We start from the raw sequence: 23,873 nt of genomic DNA, 5'->3' as shown, positions 1-23,873 counted from the left end.
TCGCCAGTGATCCGCCTCTCGATGGTTTCTCTGCAACGTTCCCGTTCCACTCCGCTCTCCGGAGGACCCCACCTCTATGGCCAGGTAGGGGCGATTGACCGACGGGCGAGTCAATGTGCATTATTCATGAGGCCGTTAATGAGGGACCAGCCCCCCCCCCCCCCCCGGCCGCTCGCGGGTCCTGGCTCTTCATTGGCCCCAGGAGCGGCCGAGGCCACGCCCCCAGCGCGAGCCGCGCCGCGCAGGCGCAGCGGGGTTGTGCGGCGGCAGGAGGAGGCGGGCGGCGCCGCCATGGCGGAGGGCGAGGGTCTGGTCTCCGTGGACTACGAGGTGTCCGGCAAGGTGCAGGGCGTTTTCTTCCGCAAGTACACTCAGGTGCGTGGCGGGGCGGGGCGGGGTCCCGCGGCGCGCCCCTTCCTGAGGGGCGGCCTGCCTTCCTGGGGTCTGCTGTGCCCTCTGTCAGCGCTGCCGGGGCTGCGGCGGCTCCCGTGGGCGCCTCGGTGGGGCTGAGCCACGGACGGGCTCCGGCCGCTTCTGAATGGGGGCTGTCGTCTCTCGGCGCTGCTGGTGGTCTGTGCTGCGTTATGTAAGCACGACTGAAAAGTGCGTTTTTGCCCCAGTTTTTCATGTGAAAGGATGTAATGAGTAGTCGGCCGAGTCCGCTGCTCTTTTCCTGCTGCCTGGGCCATAGGAACTTCCCTGCAGGTCTGTGTCGTGCCTATAAAATTGATGCCTGTATGTGAACGTCATTCTGTAGCTCTCTTGCAGTTCGGGTTAATCTCATTTTGCTCTGCATTGTCTTCTCAGGGGGAGGCTAAGAGACTAGGGCTCGTTGGTTGGGTCCAGAATACTAGCCACGGCACCGTGCAAGGACAAGTCCAGGGTCCAACTGCCAGGGTACGGGAGCTGCAGGAATGGCTCAGGAAGATAGGAAGTCCCCAGTCCCGCATCAGCCGAGCCGAGTTCAGCAATGAGAAGAAGATCACGGCGCTGGAGCATAATGACTTCCAGATTTTGAAATAACGTTGTCCAGGAAGAAGCAAAAGCTGGAGCGTGAGCTGCCCTCACAGAACATTTCCCCTCTTCCCCGTTTGGTCGGTCAGCCAATATTCAGCTCTAGAGGACTTTATTTTACTACGTTTCTAATTTATTGGTTTGTTGTACTGTTAGTCTAACTCTCAGCCTTTCACAGAATTTTGGCAGGTAGAGGGAGAGCTGTGCTGCCTTTATTAAAGGGGCTGTTTAGGGACACAGCCTCTTTATTTCTGAACGTATGTGCAGAATGGGGTGTGAGTAGTTGTACGTGAGTAAAATTCGTAGTTTGTGTAGTGTTGCGCTCACGTGAAGGAAATCACAGATTCAATGCCGATACTGAACATTGCTAAAAACATTATTTCTGTGCTCTGAATGTCTCAGGAACAACTTATGTTGGTCCAGAATTTCATTTTTTCTTTAGAATAAAATTGCTTGGCGCTTCTTGTGTGGAATGGATGTGTCGTATGGGGGTTGCGTGGATTGGGCCCTTCGAGCGTGATCCTCTTGCCGATACCTGGCCCTGCGGGACGGTGTGGTGGTACGAGCAGCCCCTGGTGCCGCTCGGAGGGAAAGGGCCCGGGGCAAGGTGTCCTTCCGGCAGCCACTCCTTGCTCTGGTTCGTCCCCCGGCCGCCTTAGGCCCGGCAGCGGCCCGGCCTGGGCGGGAACTACAGCTCCCAGCATGCACTGCCCGCGGGCGCCGGGCCTGCCGGGAGCCGTAGTCCCCCGGTCCCTACCGCCTCCCCGCCCGCAGGTGCGCAGGCGCCGTGTGCTCCCCTCGCGGGCCGTCGCTCGCCGTTGCTCTCCCGCAGGAGCCGCGTGCGGGCCCGGCAGCCCGCCACGGTTGGTCTCGCGCCGCGGCCGTTGTGCGGCCGCCCCGCCCCCAGGCCAGCGGGTACCGAGGGGGTGAGAGCGGGGGGGGAGGACACACACGCCGCGCCGCCGGTGGAACGGGGCCGCCCTTCCTGTCAGCGCCCTGTCCCGGCGGGCGCCTGCCTCGGGACGCAGCTTCTCCCTGGAGCGGGCAGAGGCCCAGGCGGTGAGGGGAGGGCGTGCCTGCCCGCTGCTGCCGCTGGGAGAGCGTGTGGTAGCGGGCCCGGGGGCGGGTCTCGGCTGCATTCCTCTGCCCCTGGATACCTGTCACCCAGCGGGGCACCAGAGCCCCGGAGAGGGCGATTGGCGCGTGCGAAGCTGCCTGGGGAGCTCTGCGTGAGGGGTGCAGGGGTGTCCCCTCGAATACCAGTAAGAAACCAGTAGTCATCAAGGACAGGACTGGAAAATAGCGGGTTCTCTTTCACATAAACAGCTTACTCGGTATCTCAAGTCCGCTTTATTCCTTTCTTTTACGAATTACAGCAGATGCTCTTTGGCAGAAAGAGGCATTGTGGATTTATGTGAGGAGATTGAGCTAAAAACGAGAGGAAAGCAGCTCTGCGCCTGCTTCTTGGTGATACCTTCTGTATATTTTTGATACAAATGGAAGCAGAAGCCTTTTGCTTGAGTTTAGCCTTACCATGGTTGGAGTTTGGTTTAGGTATGTTAAGTTTGAGAATCACGTATGTTGTTAGTAAGGAGCATAGACTCAAATTCTGGCCATTTACCCTGAAGGCACCAACAATGTGTGTAGTCAAAGCCTGAGCAGGAAAGTAATCACAGAAAAAGCCTCTGAATACCAGGAAAACTAACAAAAGTATATTTGTGAGGGTGAATGCAATAAATGAAAGTTTTTTCAGGCCTTTAATTTATATTTCTTTTCTTCTTTTTTTTTACTTTTTCTCTCCACCCAGGGAGTTGTTTTAAGGAACATGGAGGAGTGAGCTCCCTGCAGTTTCTTGAGTTTCTCATCTATCTGATTTTGACATGATCAAATGTTTGGTGGAAGATGTGCGAGCCAGGCTGCGTTCTGGAGTGACTATCAACTCACTGGGGCAGTGTGTTGAGGAGCTTGTCCTCAATAGCATTGATGCCAAAGCAACATGTATAGCTATCAGGGTGGATTTGGAAGCTTTTAAGATCCAGGTGGTGGACAACGGCTCTGGGATGGGGAGAGAGGACTTAAATGCAATGGGAAAGCGGTACTTCACCAGCAAGTGCAAGTCAGTGGGAGACTTGGAGAACCTGATGTTCTACGGCTTTAGAGGGGAGGCTGTGGCAAGCATAGCCAACATGGCCAGCGTAGTGGAAGTTTCATCTAAGACCAGCAGGACAGCAAAAACTTTTGTGAAACTATTTCACAATGGGCAAGCACTGGAAGTCTGCGAAGCTGAATTGAGCAGACCGAGTGGTGGAACTACAGTGACCGTGTGTAATCTGTTCCATCAGTTACCAGTGAGGAGAAAGTGTATGGGTCCTCTGTTGGAATTTGAGAGAGTGAGACAGAAAGTAGAGGCTATTTCGCTGATGCATCCCTCTCTTTCAGTTTCTTTAAGGAACGACGCCTCTTGTTCTATGGTGCTTCAGCTCCCTAAGACGAGAAATGTGTACTCTCGGTTTTGTCAAATTTATGGACTGGGCAGATCGCAGAAGTTACGAGAAATAAATCATAAGTCTGGGGGATTTGAGCTAAGTGGTTATATCAGTATTGAAGGACATTACAACAAGAATATGCAGTTCTTGTATGTGAATAGAAGGCTTGTTTTAAAGACAAGACTACATAAACTAATTGATTTTTTATTAAGAAAAGAAAGTGTCATTTGCAAGGCAAAAAGTGGCCCTGCGAGCAGACAGCCTACTTCAAGTCCTGGTCGCCATCGTTGTGGCCCAGAGTTGTACGGGATCTTTATTCTCAATGTGACCTGTGCGTACAGTGACTATGATGTGTGTCTGGAACCTGCAAAAACTCTAATCGAGTTCCAGAACTGGGATGTTCTTCTAACTTGCATAGAAGAAGGAGTGAAGATATTTTTGAAACGGGAACATTTATTTATTGAACCGTGTAGTGAGGACATCAGAGAATTTAATGAAGATAATGACTTTTGTTTGTATAACGCTCCAGTTCTGAAGCCCTCACTCTCTGACGAGAAGAGCATCCAAGACAGTTTTAAGAAAGCGTGTGATGAAATTGTGGATTCCTATGAAATGTGTAACTTGCAATCAAAAGATGTCAAAAGGAAATCCGTGACTGGAAAAAAATCTTTGAATCTTATAGAGTCAAATAAAAATCTACAGGAAACTGAAATCACCCCAAATCAGAAGGTTGCTGAACCGTCTGATCTGTGTAGAAACAACAAAGGGGAGATTCCACTGCCCAGCAAAGATGACACAGCTTCTGATTTTATTGTATCAAATATCTCAGAGCAGGAGCCAAAAGACACCAACAGTTCCCAAAAAGCATCTGATACTCATCTGAAACCTTCAGAAAATCTTCGTTCCTCTTTTAGTGGAGGGGTCAGATCAGAAACAAGAAAAATAGACAGTCGTGGTGACCTGCAGCATTGTGCAGAGAATTACATAAAAGATGTGGGAAGCCAGCAAGACAAAGTAGTGCAGAAAAGCAATACGGTCCATATCTTAAATAACGATGTTACTCAATCGCCGTCTGAGAGAGAAGACCCTACTGAAACAGCAATGGGACCGGAAACTGTCTCTGGAAGTTCATTGATGAGACTGTGTAATGCAAGAAGAGGAGACGGGGCAACAGCTGAAGTGATAGATGATGCTGGAAGAGGGGCTGCTAGTTCAATACCATTAAAATTGTGCTCTACAGGCCTCATAACACGTGTTACGCAAAATGAGCCCCCACATGAACGTGAACAAACAGAAACAAATCTTGCATTAAACGTGCAATGTAGACCTGGCCCTGTCAGTGCCGAGGGTATTTTTGGCCACAAAGTGCATTTTCCGATTCACTCTTTAAATGCTAAGGATATTTCCAGTACTACAAATAAAGAATATACACCTCCTTACACCAGAGAAGTATGCATGGCTGATGGTAATGAGTGGTTAGAGAACAAAACTTTGTCAAATCAGGTGAGCGAGGGGATAGCTATGCCTATTGCCACCAGTAAAAGCCATTATGAGACATCGAATGTTACAGAATTGCCGCTGGCAACTTCTTCAGGTATTCCTCACAATAAAGTTATAAAAAGCACTAGAAGACAAATAGCTGTGCCAAGATCTCAGCCCTCTAAGAAGCTGAGCTTGTCCACACAACTGGGTTCGTTAGAAAAGTTCAGGAGATATTATGGGAGAGTCAAGTGTACGCTGCCAACACCGTTGTCAGAGCAGAGTGAATTTGGTCTCCCAGTTTTTAATTCACAAGCTAATTGTGACTTTTCAGAGAATGAGAATGACAACCGTGGTAGTGTGAGCACTTGTGAAACTCCAACTTTGGAAGGTACAGATTCTAATAATAGTAGCCAAGTCTTTGGTTCTTTGGAAGAGACTTTATTCTCCAGTGGAGAAACGTCACAGGACAAACGAGCCCTTTGTCAGAGTCCTTTGACATTGTCTGATTACTCTCAGGTTAGTAAAAAAAATACAAGTTGTAAAAGATCTCCAGGATCATTATCATCCAAACTGTCCAGAATGAAAAGTGACCACAAAGAAGTAGAACAACTTGGTGAACAATTCCAAACAGATTTGAGTAGAAAAGAGGACTACTGTTTTGATCTTGAATCTTCAAATAATGATTTTTTGTACAGTGCTTGTCAAACATATAAATCCTCAGTGGAAAAAATGAGGGAATGTAATTACAGCATTTCTAAGGGGGATGCACGCTCGCAATCAGACGGTACGAGAGCAGAGTCCATGAAAAGTACTGTCAGCCCATCACCACTCAGCAGCATAGAAGGGGAGTACACAGTCTCTTCAAGCAGTGTTTTATCATTACCTGCTAAAAAGGATTGTACTAACATCATCTGTAAAGATAAAAGGACGTTTAATGAGTCCTCAGAACAAAATTTGAAAGATACTGAGGTTCCCCATGTGACCTTCCCAAATAACTTGGAATTCTCTGCAGACAACACAAGCACAGGCGATTCCAGGAGTCATTTGTGTTGTTCCGACTGGCTGCAAGATTTTGATGTTTCGTCGGGTAAGACAATATACATCAATAAAGCAACTGGACTGAGCACCTACAGCACTCCTCCTACTGAAGGATTTCAAGCTGCCTGCATTCAAGATATAACAACAATGGCTGTGAACGTCTCAGAGAATGGTAAGAGGGTGGTGGTGGTTGTTGTACGAATGGGACAAGGAAAACTTTGTGTTCTGCTAGGTGCATAAAGTATCTTGCTGACGGCACCTGACAGTTTATACTGAAATATCCACTGCCTTACTTGTAATAGCTGTATGAAACCCAGGAAAGTGTTGGAGACGATGGAGACACTAACACATTAATATTCAAGATATTAAAACATAGTTTTTGATAAGACAGTAAAAAGAAATGTCAACACCTTGTCAATTAACAGGCAGCTGCCTGCGCATCATGACATTTATTGTGATCACAGTTATATATAATTGTTGTCATATATAAAGTGAGGGACACACTTTAAAGTAAGTGTAGTAGAAAAATTTTGTGGTTTTTAACATTTTGTCCTAACTGCATACAAAATTTAAAACAAGCCTTGAAAAATGAACAAAAATCTGACTTTTTCATTGAGAATGTGTAGTCTCCTTTCCGCAGATTTTGGAAGGCTGTTCCTTCATATTTAGCTTTGTAGGAGATGTTGTAGAGCATTGTTGGTAGTTTGATGATGGAGCTTTTCCAGGGGGGACAGGACACTACATTGTATTGGCTTTTCAGTGCTGTGGTGTTCATGAGTCTTCATTGATCTATCTGTCAGGTTTGGCTTTCTGTGTCCTCCTGATCTGGCTTGGCAGAATAGTGTCTTTGATAATTTTCCCTCCATGGATATATCTTTGTTCAAAGTTGTTCCTTGGTCTGTCTATAGGCAGATTTTATGAGTGAAGATGCAGCCATTTGTCATATAGACTGTATTTTCTACTGTATAATTTGTTTTGAAAAAGTAGTTTGGAGTTCTTCATAGGTAGTTCTCCTGGGAAATATTTGTCTAATCAATCATGATGGCCTCTGGTTTGTTCCATTTTTGTCTGTTACTTCCTTCTTTATCATCAGTCATAGAAACACTGGTACAATAGGTGTTTTGGTTGTTAAGCTATTCCCTTTCAAGTATAATAATTGATGCCAATAATTCTTAATATCTATTGTGTTCCACTGAAGTAAATTTGTTACAAGGAGAACATCTCTGGTTTTATTAGGTAAAATAACTTGCAAGCACAAATGTACACTCCTTGACTAACAATTTCTGTGGTTTACCAATTTCAGTTGCCCACAGTGCTGTTTAGTAGCCAGCCGAAGCACTGAGATGTGGAGCTTGACCTTCTATCCAAAATATTTGGATAGTGCATTCATGTTTATGAAGAGAATACCTCGCATACCCTTATGCTTTCAGATTATGTATAGTCTGTAGTCTTTGAAGATGCATATTGTGTTGCATCTTTTTACCTCCAATGGCATTGTTCTTTCTTAGCCTTATCATTGGTGTTACTCTCCATCGTATCAATGGTGCCACTCTTTCTTAGCTGTGTTGATGGTGCTATTCTTTGGTGAGATGCCTACTGCAGCTTTTTTGCTTTTCTTAGGTTGAAGGTCGGACCTCCCGAACCTTCACAAGGTGTTTGGACTCTGGCTAGACCCTATAGATCTTAGATTTTCAAAGTTCAACAAACATGTGCTTTCACACGTTTTTCAAGCAAAGGTTATTCATTCTTTTTAGTCATAGGAATAAACATAACCGTGTCTTAACACAGCATTCATGTCTCTTGATGTTGAGCACTGTTTTGGACTGCTGTTAAGACCCAGGAGTGGAATAATTTCTTCACTTGCTATGTATGCTTTCATTTTGCTTTTTAGAGGAGTGTCAGTAACCCCATGGTGTTGACTTAGAATTTCATAACCCCGTGATTTATTAAGAACAGCATCTCATACACAAATCTAGGGAAATTACACTGGTTGGTAGCAGGTGGAAGGAGGTAAGAATAATTCACATCCTCTTTTCCATGACAGCAGTGGCCATCTGCTATTTTTTCCAGTCACATGCCATGCACACAACAGAAATGCTAGATTTTGTAGGTTAGACTCTGGCATCTTTGCACTGATTAAACTGATTGCTGCAGGAAAATTTATCAAGCTTCATTTCACCATCACCTTTTTGAATAATTTGTAGTAGGTTCAACTTGGTCTTTGTTGTTATGACAGCTATGTTTGCATTTTTTATTACTTTTATGACATTATTGACTGATATGTCATTACACCAGTATATTTTAGTGATCTAATTGAGGCAACTGAAAATGAGTACTCAAGTATGGTAATTGTATGTGGTTTGCATGTATAAAGTAGATACATTATTACCCTCAGCACGTTTTCTGATGTTACTTGTCAGAAAAATCTTATTAATAATATCTCTGCCAGCTCTGAACTCTCACTGGCCTTTGGGGAAGAAAATCCTAGCTTTATGAAAAATGTATGTCCTGAACAAGGATTTTCTCTGGAGCAAGAAGCTGGGAAATGAATCTTTGTTTATGATTCTATGTATAAAATACTGGACTTCTGTTCACATAGATGATGGATGCTTCTGTGAACTTGAGGGATAATATCTTTCAATGATAATAGCCACAAAAGTTCTGTCAAAGTCTGAATTAGGTAGCATTCTTCAACTTGCCACAGTTTACCAGGAACCACGTCAGGCCATCTTGTACTCTCTTCTGGGTTTTGTGACAATGGGATGCTGAGTTACTCTCCCATGTTGGGCTGCCAGTTTGGATTCTTGAAAGGATTCTCAGTCCCCAGGGTAGGACCCTCATTGGTCCTTACTGGAATGGAGTCAACAGTCAGGAGTCTACGGACTGGCCTAGGATCTCATAGAGCCTTTTCATATTGAGCTTATCAGCACGCAGCTGGTTTTCTTTGGCATTATCACTCTGCCACTTTTCCTGAATGCACACCCTTAATTTCTTAGTAGAAAGGAACTTTATTAATTCATTATTATTTCACAAAGAATAGAAGTCTGAGTTGTACCAAAGGAAGGGTGAAATGTTTACCACTGTGCTGGAAATCTGAGCCACTTTTCTTAATAATCTTGATAACAGTGCTGGTTTGCAATATCATTAAATCATTTCTGGGTGGGTAGGAACATGTTGTTAGGCTTACTCTGATATCTCATATGGTCTCACTGACTTGTAGTTTTCAGTTTTACAAGTTCCTGATAACTTTATTAAGTATTGATAGGAGTGGTGATAGACTGACAGTTTTGCCACACCTTAACAGAGGGAAGTCAAAAGTGTTGATATCTGACAGACTTTACTATATGCCTCCTCTTTCCTTTGGGGATAACACTTCTGATTGCACTAATTCTGGAAGTAATTCTTATGTGATTAAAACAGCAGCTAATTTTTAAGAAGGACAGTCTTGCAGATGCCACGGTAATATTTTAAAATAATACATTTCTTGATGCAAGTGTATCTGATAATTCTCAGCTTTTTATGTATGTGCTGTTACTTCTCAATGTTAGATTGCAAAATCTGTGGGATACTCTTAATTGGTACAGGGCTAAGCACACGCTCATTTATGAGAATATAATAATTGTATAGCTTTTTGTAATTTTGCATGCTGTTGAATCTGCAGCAGTAAATTTATATTGTGTTTAGGGATTCAGTTCAGGTGCCATCCCTTTAGAAGTGAGATTGTGCTACCCTTCCTTCCTAGACCTCGAAAAGAGAAGACTCTAGCAAGCCAGGATCTGAGAGGTAGGGCCAGCTTTCCAGGACACAGTGTTCTGTGGTAAAAAAAAATCAAAGAATTCTCCCAGATGTCCCAACAGGAACCCAGAATTACTCAAGGTCTGTTAACAATGGGACTGTGTGAGTCATCTCAAATCTAGAACTGGAAAAAAAAATCTTTTAGGGTTGAAGGCAGGTTAGGTGATACTTATTTACAGGATGAAATACCCAGTTCTTTGTTGAATTATGTCAGTGGTTTAAAGAATAATTACCTACTCCCTTCTTTGTACTCGTTCCAGCCTTGGAATGTGAAAAATAGCTTCAATCCTCACAATTTTTTTTGCGGTGGAAAGGATGAAATCATCTTTTTGGTATGTGGCTTTGTCCAGAGGGAGTGGGTAGCTAAACAGGTCTTTCTTTCCCCCCCCATGCCCCCCCCGCCCCATTTCCAGGGCCTGTTGAATTGTGCTGCAGCACATTTAGGAGTCAGAAAGCTGCACAGTGTCTTTCCTAGTTAAAGCAGACAATAGAGAAGCCCAGTCTCATGTTCCATTATTTATTTCTACATTCTCCCCTTTTTATGATGGAAAAAATAAAATAATACTTGTGTGAGGTGGAGGTACCCAATGCACCTTCTATTGATGGATGGTGGTAGTCCCTGTATTATCTATGTGTTCTTTCCTAGATGCTGAAGGGGAGTCTCTCCAGTCGTTGCTTTTAGAATGGAATAATCCTGTTTTTGTTCCCTGCCCAGAGGTAAGTATTATCTCGCATCTCATGCTAAAATAGGAGTCAGTTTAGCCCTCTGTTATTTTCTGACATGGGGACCAAAAGTGCAAATATTGTAACGTTGCATATAAGTTATTCAGCGATATATTAGACTATAGACCTAGCAGATGTGTGTTTTTATGGACTGTTTATATGTAAGTCATTCTTGTGGATTTATTCAAAGTCAGAGAAGCAGGTATCAGGCTTATCTTTTGCCTTACATCATTTCAAAAGCAAAACATTATTGTAAGCTGTCTTTCCCTCTACAGAGATAAACATCTTAAAATTAAAAGTTAAAGGATGGCAAAATTGTAATACAGTGTCTGTCCTCTTTGTGGACAGAGTTAAAATAACCCAGCTTTCTTCTCTGGGATGCAATGGGTCTTAAAAGTGTATTTTACTATACTTGTTTTTATAGCCTGGCAGGATTGTAGCATGTGAGAGGGAAACAATGTTGGAGCTTTTAGAAAAACTTCCTTTGTTGTCATGAGGTAGCATTATCTTTAATCATCATGTTGTGTGTGTGTAAACATATGTATGTTACCATTTCCACCTGCGAACAATAGAGAGGGAGTAGCAAACCACCTGCTGGTGAGTTTCTGAAAAGGAACAGTTCTGTTCAGCTGTTGTGATGTGTACTCTGACTCATTTCAGGGTAATACATCTTTTGTAATGCAATCCATTGAGAGCTCACGTAGGCCGATAATTAACTTCGCGTTTTCTGATAGGTACTTGAAATCAGCTGAACGCATTGAAATTAGCAGGTAATATCCAGATGGGAAAGTGTATGAGGATGGAAGCAAAGGGAGTGCCGGATGGTATCTTTAGCTAGTGCTGTTCTTGTGTAGAAAGCTTGGTTTGTCAAAATATGGAGTTATTTCCAATTTTTCTTACAGCTGGTTTGTTGGGTGTATTTTGTGTGGGTTTGGGTTTTTTGCCATATCCTTTATAGCCTGCTTGATCTGTAATTCTATTTTTACAGATTGCTGTTGATGTGACCAGCAGTCAGGCTGACAATCTGGCTGTGAAAATTCACAATATCTTGTATCCTTATCGTTTCACCAAAGACATGGTTCATTCAATGCAGGTACAATATGATCTATTACTAGTTTTCACCCCCAAATTTGCACTCAGCCGATGGGATTTGCTGATGTTTCTGCCTGATGGGAAAGAGGTATCCAGGAAAATAGTTCATATCCCTAATTTTCACATTAGGGATATGAATGAATTCAGCATAAACAGAATTCTTGGTTGCTGTGTGATACCGGCAGACACGTATGTCATGCCAGATCTTAGTATCATCTCATGGTTAATCAGCTATCTGCAAGTGACTCTAAAATTCTTTGACTGTATGGTTAAATCAAATCAAGAGGCAGCCCTGTTACTGCTGCTTAGAAACACTGTTAACTAAATGATATTTCAATGGGCAGTTTTTTATATTGTAGGCATTTGCTTAGCTCATATTCCTCTGAAATCTGTGTTCTATATCTTCCATTTTTATTGACCTTAGAAATGTTATTCTTCAGCAAAGCGGTTTCAAAAGCAAATCCCAGATTTCATGGAAAGACTTGAAATTTCACTTTAAGATTTGTATCTGCTCTGAAAAGTGATTCTTAAAAATGGCATCATAGCATCAAGTTTAACTGTTTTAGTGCTTCTGTATCAAATGTTTTGAATGTTAGCTTAAAAGCTAATGTAAATGTATGGCTTCAACTTACATTCTTTGATGGTTTGTCTGGATAGAGATGCCAAAGTAGATTCTCTCCCTCTCTTGCATCCCAATGACGAAAGGCTTACAGGCCCAGTTAGCATTATTCTCATGCAATCAGGTTGCTGACTTCGAGATTGCAGGTTCTGACTGTGTGGGGCATGGTAATGTTGATCTCCAGGGTGGACAAGGATCCAAATGATTCCCTTACTTATGTTGGGTGTGCAAGAATAACAGGAGTAAATAAAGTTATTACAGTAAATAGATTATGTTTCAAAAAGACAGGAGAGGAAAGCTGGAAAATGGAAGGTACCATTTTTCAGTTCACTCCTCATAATAAGAACTGTTCTTTTAAACTGACTGAGTGGTTCTGTGATTAACTTTACCTGCGTAATGTTTTCCTTTGTATGCTTTTAAGAAGGTAAAGCTAGAAGAAATTACCACTTCCCATCTCTGAAGAAGCTAAATACTGCCTTCAGTACCCTATAGCAACTTGGAGAATCTCTGTAGAAAAGACCAAAAGCACAAAAGGTTGCATCATGCCACAGGAAAAGAATAAAAAGAATCATTAATGTCTTGCATCCCTGCAAAGAAATAGAATCATCTATTCATTTTTACCTAGGAGGTGAACAACGCACATGTTGTGAGACAGAATTCAGAGTGAGGTCTATCTGTGACTTGGGGAGAAATTCCTCCCTAACACCACATCTGTTAATTTAAATCTAACAATAAGATACTGAAAGCATTGTGCATCCCTGCTCAGTATTCCCTGTAGCTCTGGTTGATTTCTGATGCTTGAGGGGAAGGTGGAATCAAGTCACAGAGGCAAATTCCACATCAGAAAATGAAAAAAAAAAAGCTTCCTGGCTCCTACAGATGATCAGCACAAGTCGTTAAACACGGGGCAGGTTAAAAAAGGTTGTTTACATTCTCTTTTGGTGATATCAACAAATCAAATACTCAGAGTTGCTGTGCACAGCTTTGATTCCCAACTCAAGGAGGCTTCTACACAAGCATTTAATCCATTCTGTAAATTTCCAGCTCCACCTTAGAACAATTAGAGCTCTTGCCCTTATGACTCTCTTTGAAAAAATTGATCCAGAATTATTTTCTTGGATATTTTGAAACTTTCCCTTAGTTCCAGACTAGACTGTTTCATGACCAATTTATGGTCATTTGACCTTCTGCCAGTATTGTCTTTTAGCTTAAATAATTGCTTCCTTTTCCATATTCAGCCCCCCCACTGTATTTATAAAAAATAACTGTATACCTTCTCAGTCTCAGTTTTGCTAGGCCAAATTCTTTAAGCCTTTGGGATTAGAAAAGATGCGGTTTCCACTCCCCTAATCATCCTACTAGCTATTTGTTGCGCTTGGTCCATTTTGATTGTTGTCTTCTTTTGTTTACCTTCATTTTAAAAATAATTTTACCACTGGGTAATGATTTTTCTGAGTATCTTGCAGGTTCTTCAGCAAGTGGACAATAAATTTATCGCTTGTTTAATCAACACTAGGAATGAAATGGATAAAAGGGCAGGTAAGAGTCATTATTAACATGAAGTTGAGGTGGCTGTCAAGTGCAGTTAGACTGCAGAGGGAACACTGTCCTGTTTGTATTCTCTTCTTGCCTTGGGATGATATTGTGAGTAGAGGAAAATGTTAGTCTTCACTTGAAATTTCCTGGATCTTCCTTATCTTTATTTTGGACCTTGTTGAATGTTCCTACTGCCTTCAGATTAGTGTTATAAAAATAGATTGTACTCAAATTACTAACATCTTTCAGACTCTGTTCACAGTGTCTGGACATATTCATTGTTGAAGCTTGCTGAAGCTGTACAAAAAAGGCATTCAAAACCAGTAGCTTTCGTAACATTTTAAAAGACTCTGTTAAACAGAACAGTTTGTGGGTGACCTCAGCTCTCATTCTGAAGTTAGATAAAGATGTCAATAGACAAGAGTTTCTGACTCAATCTAATTACCTTAATTTAAATGCCAATTTAGATCACTAAATTTCTGTTCTGTAGTGACTAGGTTCTGCCAACACAGCCTCCTCCTCACTTTATTTCTGTAAAACTGGCTGATAATTACCTTCTAAATGTGGCCTCTAGAGAGTGGTCATTCTTCCCAACCTGTGCCATTGTCTGGTACAAAGTTGTCTATTTCTCATCTCTTGTGGTACATTTTTAGATGGAAACCTCTTGATTTTGGTGGACCAACATGCAGCTCATGAACGGATCCGCTTGGAGCAGCTTATTGCAGGTGAGGATTCAGATGGTCTTAGGAAGAAAGTTAATCAGTGTAGAGAAAAGTACAACCGAGCTGTCTGAAAGGGAAAGCTTGCTAACTAACTTACCATAAGGATAAGTCTGGGATGTATGGAGCCAACATGATATTCATTTGTCATCTTTATCCTGATCTCTAGGAGAGTGCAGTCAGTATCTGTAGCAGTCATAGTATTGGCAGCTGAAAATTGTTACAGCATTTCCAAAAATAGAAGATATACTCCCTACCCACAGAACTATCAAACTAAAATAGTCCTGACATAATGAAAGAGCAGGAAGACTGATAGGAAAAACAATGAAGAGGAAATAGAATAACATCTATAAGATTATGTGGTTATGCTGTGAAGAATAAGACATGGGATGCAAAGTAAAAAGCGGTTTATTTGGTTCCTTTTTAGCTGAATACTGTGCTTAAAGCCTAAAATTTCCACAATCTGAAACTGTTTGCAAAGGGATAATGGTCTTCTCTGTAAGCTCATTAGCCATTGGTTTCAGTGTTAAAAAGCACAATAGCCATCCATCAAGTACTTAAAAATCATTGACCTTCTCTTTCATCAATAAATACTGCGCAGTTCCTGCAGAGAGGGTTCCAGGAACTCTGCTCCTTTTGGTCAGGTACTGAAAAAAGTTAAACACTGAAGGGAGAAATGCTTAGTGAATAGTATTTTAATGCCGTTTATATCAGACTTCTCTGTGGAAAAATTGCTCTCTGTGAGTTGGACTAAATATATCAGTAGGTTTTTTTGCTATTTGGGGTGACTCTTTTTTGGAACTGGTGGGAAAAAACAAAGTGGCATTAACCAACCCTTCCCCAGAGACTAGATGTCTGGTTTGTGACATTCCCAGTCCTCCACAAGTTTCAGGAGGAGGCATTCTGTGGTCACTTTTTAATCCAGAGGATTACATGCCAAACCATAGGGTCATTAAGGGTAATAATATTGCGTAAATACTCTAAGAGAGGATACTTCTAAACGATTCATTCACAGATTCCTATGAGAAGGAAGCTGCAGCATGTGGCAAGAAGAAATTACTGTCCTCCTCCATCTCTCCCCCTTTGGAGATTGAAGTTACAGAAGAGCAAAGAAGATTTCTACGGTTAGTAATAGCCAATAGCTCTAAACTTTTGGGGACGGCTCTGTTGACCAGGAAGATCTCTCTATATTGCTAGGTTACCATGAAGCTCAGGAAAGAAGCTGTTGATTCTTTGCTGAGCTGAGACCAATCGGCTATATCTGTTCTGAGGAAAATAGGTGTGTTTCTCAGGCACGTCGTTACAACATCTCAAGACAAAACCCTGTGGTGTGCCATCTCTGTGCCTCTGCAATGTGCTCTGGTTTCCCTGGGAAAGTAAACCTTCATGTGTGGGCCAGGAGAGTGCCAAAGCAGCCTCCAACAGATCCTACTGTCTGGGGCTCAAGACTTGGGAGTGCACACTAGAGTGCAGTGCCCATAGTGCCGATCTAATCACTGATTTAACAGGCGCTGTTTGAGAAGAGCAGGATGGGGTATGGAAAGTTTGTACTGTGAATCCTTCAGAAATGCATTCCTTAATCCTAGGTGCCTGCCAAGAGTAACTAATGAACACTGTTTCCCAAATGTTTCAGAATGGTGGCCTAGCTACCATTAGGACATTTAACTTTTGTACTGAAAGAGTTTAGATACAGATTTGTTGTTGGACTGTTGCAGTCCCATTGGACACTAATCAAACTTTTTCCCCCAAAATCCTTGTCTGTCACCTGCCACATGCATTTGTGGTTTTTTTCCCCTGCATTGTTCTTCATTTTCAGGTGATATTCTATCTTAACATTCACTACCTCATTATTCTCAAACTGCTCTTTTTTGTGATGCCTGTGGCAAACTCGACAGCTTTTAAATCACTCCTTGTTAAGATTGTTGCCTATTATAGGGATACTTTACACCACTTGTTTGGTGTAAAGTCCTTTTTGGGTGTATTCCAATCATAACAGTATCTGTTTGGTAACTCTTGTGTGTGACAATGGCCAATACCAGAAATTCCAAGGAAAGTGTAAAGCACTAATATGTTCCACCTGCCTTAGGGAAAAATGTGAGAACGTAACCATTCTGTTCATAGTTCAGTAATATTTGGATGCCTTTGTTGTTCCCACCTCTTAATGATGTTCTTACTAACATCACAATATTTTATAATGCCTCTTGTTCAACTTTGAATTGTTTTTGCACTCATCTTTGAATGTCTTCCATTTCTGATATATCTACTTTTGAGAATGGATGGCCAAAATTGAATACAATATACCAAGTGAGGGTATCCCATTGATTTGTACAGTAGCTTTGCAGTTGTGCCCATATTTTCTGTCTATTATATCCACACCTGATACCTTGTCTGCTCTTTCGGCTACTGCTGCTTGCATGAACTGCTTGTTTATTGAATGGTCATGGCAATGAAACACAGAGTTGTGGTTTGTTTTTTTTTATTTTTGCTCTTTATGTAGAAGCCAAAAAAATATACAAATAGATCAAATTATTCCTGATAATTTGCATTTATTTGTCTTTAGGAGCAGTGAATTCAGTTTTTCTGTCCATTTTTCATTATACCTTTTTCATTCATCCTGATTTCATTCATCATGCTTCTACTTGTTTTAAGTTCTGATTGAGTTCAACGTCATCTTTAGTCTCAGCTAACCTAAATAGTTTTGTGTTTTCTAGAAATTTGCCTGCTTGACCGTGCCCCTTCTTTTCCACATCATTAATAAAGAATTATGAAGATACAGATCAGGACTCAGGTCATGTTTGGACACTGACCAACTGTTGCCAGCATACCTTTTTTCTGTAGTCTCTAAATCATGACAAATGTTACTTCTCTATTCATGACAACTTTTTGCATTTGCATTTCCAGCCACTTTTAAGACACGGCATCAAAGGCTTTTTGAAAGACCAAATAAATTCTGTGAGATACTTCTCTTCATCAGCTATATCACAAACATACTACAAAAATCAGTAAGATAAAGTAAATCAGAGAGGCATGGTTTTCTTTTAAGGACACTGGTTAAATTATTCAGCACAGTGGGATGCCAGTTGTGATTTTCATTTATCACTTAAGATAATTGATTCAAGAAGCTTACTGATGCTGGCTTACTGGTGCTTTTATTGTGTTGCTCTTTAATTTATCAGTATTTACTGGCATTTCAGCTCTTCACAATCACTCTCTGAGACTATCCTTACTAAAAAGTTACAAATTAAAATTACTATGTAAAAATCTAAATTTTGTTGTTATTGTTGCTGGCAGAGTATGACTGTATTCTGTGGTAAAGTTTGATGTAATGAAATAAATTAGCTTCCCTAAAAGACCTTTCTCTTCAGCTATGCTTGCTATTTAATAGTTCAGCTGGACCTCTGGTTCACCTGCAGCTTTGATTCTGTTATTTGTCTACTAAGCATTGTAGTAATGCATTGTTCTGTTGACTCTTGTGAACTTCCTTTTTTTTTCCTTAAAAAAAAAAATGGCTCGATTGACTTCAATAGCTGCTTGGATTCTGTCGTTTCACCACAATGGGCTTTTTCGGTCTTTCTCTGCTCTTGCTGAAGGCTATACATGTCTTCTTTTTTTGGGTAGAATTTCACCAGTCATCTCCATATGGAGGCTAGTAATTGTATTATTCTCGTGACTGATTTTAGTAAGTTCAGATTAGCTTCTTTTTTGCTTAAAGAATCTCTTTTCTAAAATTGACCTTCACCACCTTTAAGTGAATATTCCCTGAGTTAATAAAATAAACTACATATTGTTACAGTTGTTTTCATTTTGAAGATAAGTTCTCATCTGACTGTGAAGTCCCATTTTGTGTGTATTTTTCCATCCACAGGGTGACATATGTCAGATTAACTACAGGTTGTTCTTTCCTGGGTTCTTTGCTTAATGGGACATAAAGGTCATTAAACCAGCATAAATTTCTTACAATATTTTTTTCCATCATAAGTATTTGCTATTATGTGTCAATTGAAATCACAATTTTTTAGGTTAGACTTAAAGGAGTCTTTATGCTGCGTAATTTCAATATTTCGAGTGTTTTGTGTTGAACCAGACACCTTGTGCATCTTTAGAAAAGATAGATTTATAAATTTAGACATAAAGCTCCTCTCCACGTAATACAGGAACTCTTAGATCTTGTGGTTGTGGAACATGAAATATGTACAGTTGATTGGAGTGAAAAAACATGGCTGAATGTAGGCTGCAAGGGCAAAATTACTTGGAATCTCATGATGCATGGATTTTGAGATTGGAAACTGTTGCAGGAGGAAGCATATATGGGGACTACAGAAATATTTATGTATGCTGTGGAGACATAGCTACTGTGGTTGATGTCTTATTTTTGGTATTTTTTTTCCTCAGCTGCTGCTACAAAAATTTGGAGGACTTGGGTCTTGAATTATCATTTCCTGAGACCAATAGCTCCTTGATTCTAGTGAGGAAAGTGCCACTGTGTTTTATAGAAAGAGAAGCCAATGAATTACGACGGAAAAGACAACCTGTCACTAAAAGCATTGTGGAGGTCAGCTGTGGATATGGGTGAAACTGTGACACTGGGTCTTGTTCTGTGTTAATAGCCCAGGGTATTAGAGTATCTCTGATATGAGGGAGACAATGAAGCCTCTTGGCAAATGTGGGTGCCATCCCTTTTAGTAGCTAAATAGTCCCAAAACTGAAATCCCTGAACTATAACAGAAATGATAGGAGACTGTTTCAGACTTGGACTAGTGGGGAAGCTAAGAAAAATAGTATATAGTGCAGATGTTTCAACAGTTTACTGCTCATGTATGCTTGAATGAACAGTAAAATCATAATATTGCTGATACAGAAATATTATTTGTTAGAATTTAAAGTTGTTTTCATGAAATCTCTACATGGGCAGTGCAGCTTTCTAAAAGCTGCTGTTCCAGATGTTCTGCAGTTTGAGGAAGAAATTGCTGAACTGATTACTTGCAGTTTCCATTGTAAACAATTCTCCACAATCATAACTGCTTCAAGGACTCCTTAAAAATTGTTTCTGGAGTACCATATTCAGCCACTAGGCTGAGCCATCGTGAATCAGTCCAGTCTTGCTATACATCTCTTTTGATATGAAAAGAAGAAACAGAGAAGATTATTCATCTGCTTAAATTTTCTTTTCCAACCTTGCTATAATCGGGAAGAACTCAAAATGCACTCTCCTGGTGTGATTTGGGAGCCAAGAGCACTAAAAGTGGCAGAGGAGGGGATCAGGTCTGTGCCTCATGAGCACTCATTCTTAGCTGATGCCTCAAGACGACATGAGCATTTTGGCACATCTATTCTGCAGTCCTTTTTATTTTAATTAGGACTGGTAGCACCTATTCATGATTCAGAAATCAGAAATGAAATCCACATGGACTATTATCCAAAGAAGAAAGGGCAGCTGTTCAAAGATAACACACATTCATTGCACTCTAAGGTCTAAGAGTTCCATTATACCCATTCTACAGATAGGAAACTGATGCAGAGAGAAACCAAGTAATTAGTCTGAAGTCTGATAAGATACCTGTGAGAGGTCAAGACTTGCACCTAGATCTTTCACACTGTGGTCAGTGTACTAGCAACAGCATCATTTTTCCTGGTTCTGGCAGTTACACAGTAAATTATACACATATGTGGACGAAGCAGGGGATGGGCAATGAAAGGGAGAAATAGCAACTGACGATACTACTTTTTTCTTTCCAGGAGCTTATGCAAGAACAAGTTGAGGTGAGTTTCTGTCTGCTTCTAAACTTGACTGCAATGCAAAGTTTACTGCATGAACCAAAGGGAGTAAGTGTGTTAAGCCTCAAATGAGAGAGGTGGACTAGATAATGCACTAGCTTTTCCTCATTTTTAGTTTCCTTTGTGTTACAGTTCTTCCTTTTTCTCATATTAAATGGAAAGTAAGATGATGTTCCCTTACTACTTTTAGCTAGTGCAGACCACAGGAGGAGGAGCACGAGGGACACTGCCTCTGACGTTTCTGAAGGTGTTAGCTTCCCAGGCCTGTCATGGTAGGGAAACTGTACTTTTCTTTCATTCTTTCTTTTTATTTTTTTTTAAACCTTTCTGTCTCTACACAACATCCTCCCTGGGGCAGTGGTTTCAGAATGTGTTTGCAGGAATTCCGGGATTACAGACTGTGTGTTTCATAGGGATGAGGAGATAATGGTCTTTTCATGGACAGCACTGTGAGGGACAAGCAATACTGCTCTGATTTATTCATGTATGGGCCTAACATACTTTCCAACCCTCACATGAAACACAGATAGAATACAGTTCTGAGATGCACTCATCCGTGTGAGCTCTAAACCATTCAAATAACAGCTCTGTGAAGGGGCAAGGGGAGGTGCTGGAATCTGCTTGAAAGCAAGCAGGAAAGAAGACTTATCGACACTCTTCCCAAAAAACGTTTTTTATTTCATGTAAGTATCAAAAGTGCTAGTTTAAGTGTGCCTGTGACCTTTCAAGTATTTTTGGAAGGAGTGCGGTAAGAATTTACATCTTCTAAGAGACTATGGCTTTCCAGCACCTGGAAATGAGCAGACCTTACAGGTGTAGACTGCAGTAGCTCTAGCCTCTTGTGGCAGTTCCTGTGCCATATACAGTATTAACAAGATTACGCTGAAGGGGTAAACGTGAACCAAAAGCATCTATTTTCACAGAGTGTCACGGCATTCTACAAATGGCAGACAGTACATAATTTTTTTTATATCTAAGGAAGTCCCATGGCTGAAAGGCAGATTGCAGATGGTCTTGTGCATTTGTGAAGGCTAAAGATCGCAAACACCTCTGAAATGACTCCCTAATGTTCTGCTTGGATTTCCTCTGGATGCTATTAAGTGCTCACTTGTGAGAAAGTGGCAGGGCTAGCATTTGGTCTTGGAATTGATGCCTGTCAGTGGCAGGCACATAGAACTGATAAAGCCCGTGGAACAGATGTTAGCTGTTGTCTTGTTTTAATACTTTTTGATTTGTGAACCAGTTGCATCTTCAGCCGTAACACACACACACACAAAAAAAGCGAAAAAAAAAAAGTCCATTTGCCTCTTGCAACGTCATCTGAAAAGCCAAAACCAAATAATCTTACCATCCATCAGACTTGGGTTAGGTGAAAGTTTAGGCCATGGAAAGGTGATCCATATGCAGCAGGTGGGTTAACTGAGCTAAGCCCTAAGTCTGCCATACTGTAGCCTCCCAGCTAATCTTTGGGAGCTGCCTTGTTTTCTGTGAAAACCACAGCTGTGGAAGGAAGTCTGCTGGGTGGTTTGAATTCTCTTTGGCAGTGCGTGCAAGAATTTGTATCTTTTTTTCAGGAGCTATTAAGTTTAATGAGCATTTGACTTTGGAGGAGAGCTGCAGGCTTATTGAAGCTTTGTCATCTTGCCAGCTGCCCTTCCAGTGTGCTCATGGAAGACCTTCCATGATGCCTCTTGCAGACATAGACCATCTACCGCAGGAAAAGCAGGTACTGTGTGGGACACAGATATGCCTCTGATAAGCCACACTCTGGATTATCAGAGGCATGTCATGTATGTGTGTGTTAGAACTACAATGGGCCAGTTTGAAACCATCACCACTGGCTGTATCTTACTTGAATTTTTACATAGCTGTTACCAATAAAATAAAACTTTAGAACATTAAACCTCTGTCCTGCAAACACTTTAGCAAGGATCTTAACCATATTTCATTTGAATGGTCACATTGATTTGAATGGGGTCCACTAGTCCTTAAAGTTAAGCATATATTTAAAGCGTTTGCAGTTTCTAAGTGTAAAACTTGGAAAACATGTAAATTCTGATATTCTAGTAGTGGCAAAGATGCTAATTAAACAAATGCCTACTTCCCCAAAGTTTAAGATGCTATAAAATGGGGGAAAAAAGAAAAGAAATAGCAACATTTAAATAATAAAAAAAATCATTACTCCTTCCCTTTTGTTATTACTGTGCTATATTAAGTTACGAAATTGGATTCTGTTGAAAGTCAGGTGGGACTTTGAATTTAGGTATTAAAAAAAAATTTGGGAATGACTGTATTAGGGCAAAGAGTATGGAGGCATTGAAGCTCATTTACTTAGTTATGATTTAGTGCTTCTTAATTTTTTTCCCTCCAGCCTAAACCTAATTTGGCTAGACTGCGGAAGATGGCGCGAGCATGGCACCTATTTGGAAAAAAAGACCCTAATCAAAAAAAGACAAGACCGTAAGCTGCAACCACTAGAAGCGTTGGTATGATCCAGGTCCCCCTGTTGTTAGACAACAATACCCTGCGTGGAGCCAAGTTTCTGAGCCAGTGCGGTCACCGAAGTTCTGCTCCAAGTACTGACCTAAGAAGCAGAGACCAGCCAGGAGAACACGGCAGGAGGAGCCCACCCTCGTAGCCTGGAGAAGCATCTTCAACACTAAGGAATTACACTGTGAGCCTGGGCCTTATGTCAGTACTTGACTATCAATCAGAGGCAAGAATTTGCAGCCACTTGCAGTTACTAAAGTGCTTTTTCTCTACAAGCACAGCATGATTCTGCATAATAGAGAGGAGACTTTTAATTAATGTATTTTATAGTGCTTTGAAAATGGGGAGGTATTTATTAATAAAATTAACACTAAACTCTTTCCTTCGGCTCATGGCAGTGGTTGGAATGAGGACTGACCAGCTTCATAGTATACATAGGCCAACTTCGGATCAAAACATTCTTTTTATTTAACTAGGCAATGACTGACACACCCAGCTGTTTTCTCCAGCTCCCTGGAGTTTGCATTCTTGAGTGAGAGATTTCTAAATCCTAGCATAGGCCCACATTCTCAGGGTACAGAAACTTAACCCCACAGAAATAACTAAATAGCCCACAGCATTTTTTACAATAGGCAGACTTTTTTTACAGGTTCAAGTTCTATTTTGTGTCTCAGTCTACGGTAGAGGAGTAGAGTTTATTTCAGAATGGTAAAAGAAGGTGATGTCTTTGTTTAACCACAGACATCCAACTTAAAACCAAATTGGAGAGATATTGACATCTGCTGAATCGAAAGCAAAACAAGGAGTGGAAACTACTTTCATTTGATGCCTTAACTGTGGTGTAGTGTATTACCATACATGATAAAAGGGACTAAGGAAAAGTGATCTCTCTGACCTGCAAGAGCCTGAGATTTCTAAGACATTCCATGCTGCCCCTCACAAAAATCAAGAACTTTCCGAATGAGACAAGATGTCCACCCAAGAATAATAATCGCAATCACTCAATTAGTACAGGAGAGGACAGACCCTCAGACTACAATAAGCAAAGCAAGAGCTTGAGCTCTGCCTTCTGACATGGAGGTGAACAAGCTAGCTGACGGGACT

At 41.3% G+C, this 23,873-nt stretch overlaps 2 protein-coding genes across 2 annotated transcripts; both read left to right on the top strand.

Moving 5' to 3' along the window:
* Positions 1-257: 257 nt before the first annotated feature.
* Positions 258-1,476, top strand: ACYP1 (acylphosphatase 1). The gene is made up of 2 exons (XM_076345123.1): positions 258-375; positions 808-1,476. The coding sequence occupies exons 1-2, from the start codon at positions 292-294 to the stop codon at positions 1,021-1,023; spliced, it is 300 nt and encodes a 99-aa protein (XP_076201238.1). The 5' UTR covers positions 258-291; the 3' UTR covers positions 1,024-1,476.
* A 536-nt stretch (positions 1,477-2,012) lies between these two features.
* MLH3 (mutL homolog 3) lies at positions 2,013-23,149 on the top strand. Its single transcript, XM_076345120.1, has 12 exons — positions 2,013-2,073; positions 2,822-6,192; positions 10,462-10,532; positions 11,527-11,631; positions 13,716-13,788; positions 14,439-14,510; positions 15,520-15,628; positions 18,897-19,056; positions 20,241-20,264; positions 20,470-20,551; positions 21,854-22,005; positions 22,651-23,149. Exons 2-12 carry the CDS (start codon positions 2,895-2,897, stop codon positions 22,741-22,743), a joined length of 4,239 nt encoding a protein of 1,412 aa, XP_076201235.1. The 5' UTR covers positions 2,013-2,073; positions 2,822-2,894; the 3' UTR covers positions 22,744-23,149.
* The last annotated feature ends 724 nt before the right edge of the window (positions 23,150-23,873 follow it).

Source organism: Aptenodytes patagonicus, chromosome 7, assembly GCF_965638725.1.
Source record: "Aptenodytes patagonicus chromosome 7, bAptPat1.pri.cur, whole genome shotgun sequence".
NCBI lineage: Eukaryota > Metazoa > Chordata > Aves > Sphenisciformes > Spheniscidae > Aptenodytes > Aptenodytes patagonicus.
The sequence above is the reverse complement of the archived record's forward strand: the minus strand, read 5'-3'. Positions and strand labels throughout refer to the sequence as shown.

Bases quoted from the DNA above. Each gene is read 5' to 3' on its own strand.
- ACYP1 (XM_076345123.1), top strand. From the start codon at position 292: ATGGCGGAGGGCGAGGGTCTGGTCTCCGTGGACTACGAGGTGTCCGGC. The intron at 376-807 runs GTGCGTGGCGGG...TTGTCTTCTCAG, and splicing joins TCTTCCGCAAGTACACTCAG to GGGGAGGCTAAGAGACTAGG.
- MLH3 (XM_076345120.1), top strand. From the start codon at position 2,895: ATGATCAAATGTTTGGTGGAAGATGTGCGAGCCAGGCTGCGTTCTGGA. The intron at 19,057-20,240 runs GTCAGCTGTGGA...TTTTCTTTCCAG, and splicing joins TCACTAAAAGCATTGTGGAG to GAGCTTATGCAAGAACAAGT. The intron at 20,265-20,469 runs GTGAGTTTCTGT...TACTACTTTTAG, and splicing joins TTATGCAAGAACAAGTTGAG to CTAGTGCAGACCACAGGAGG.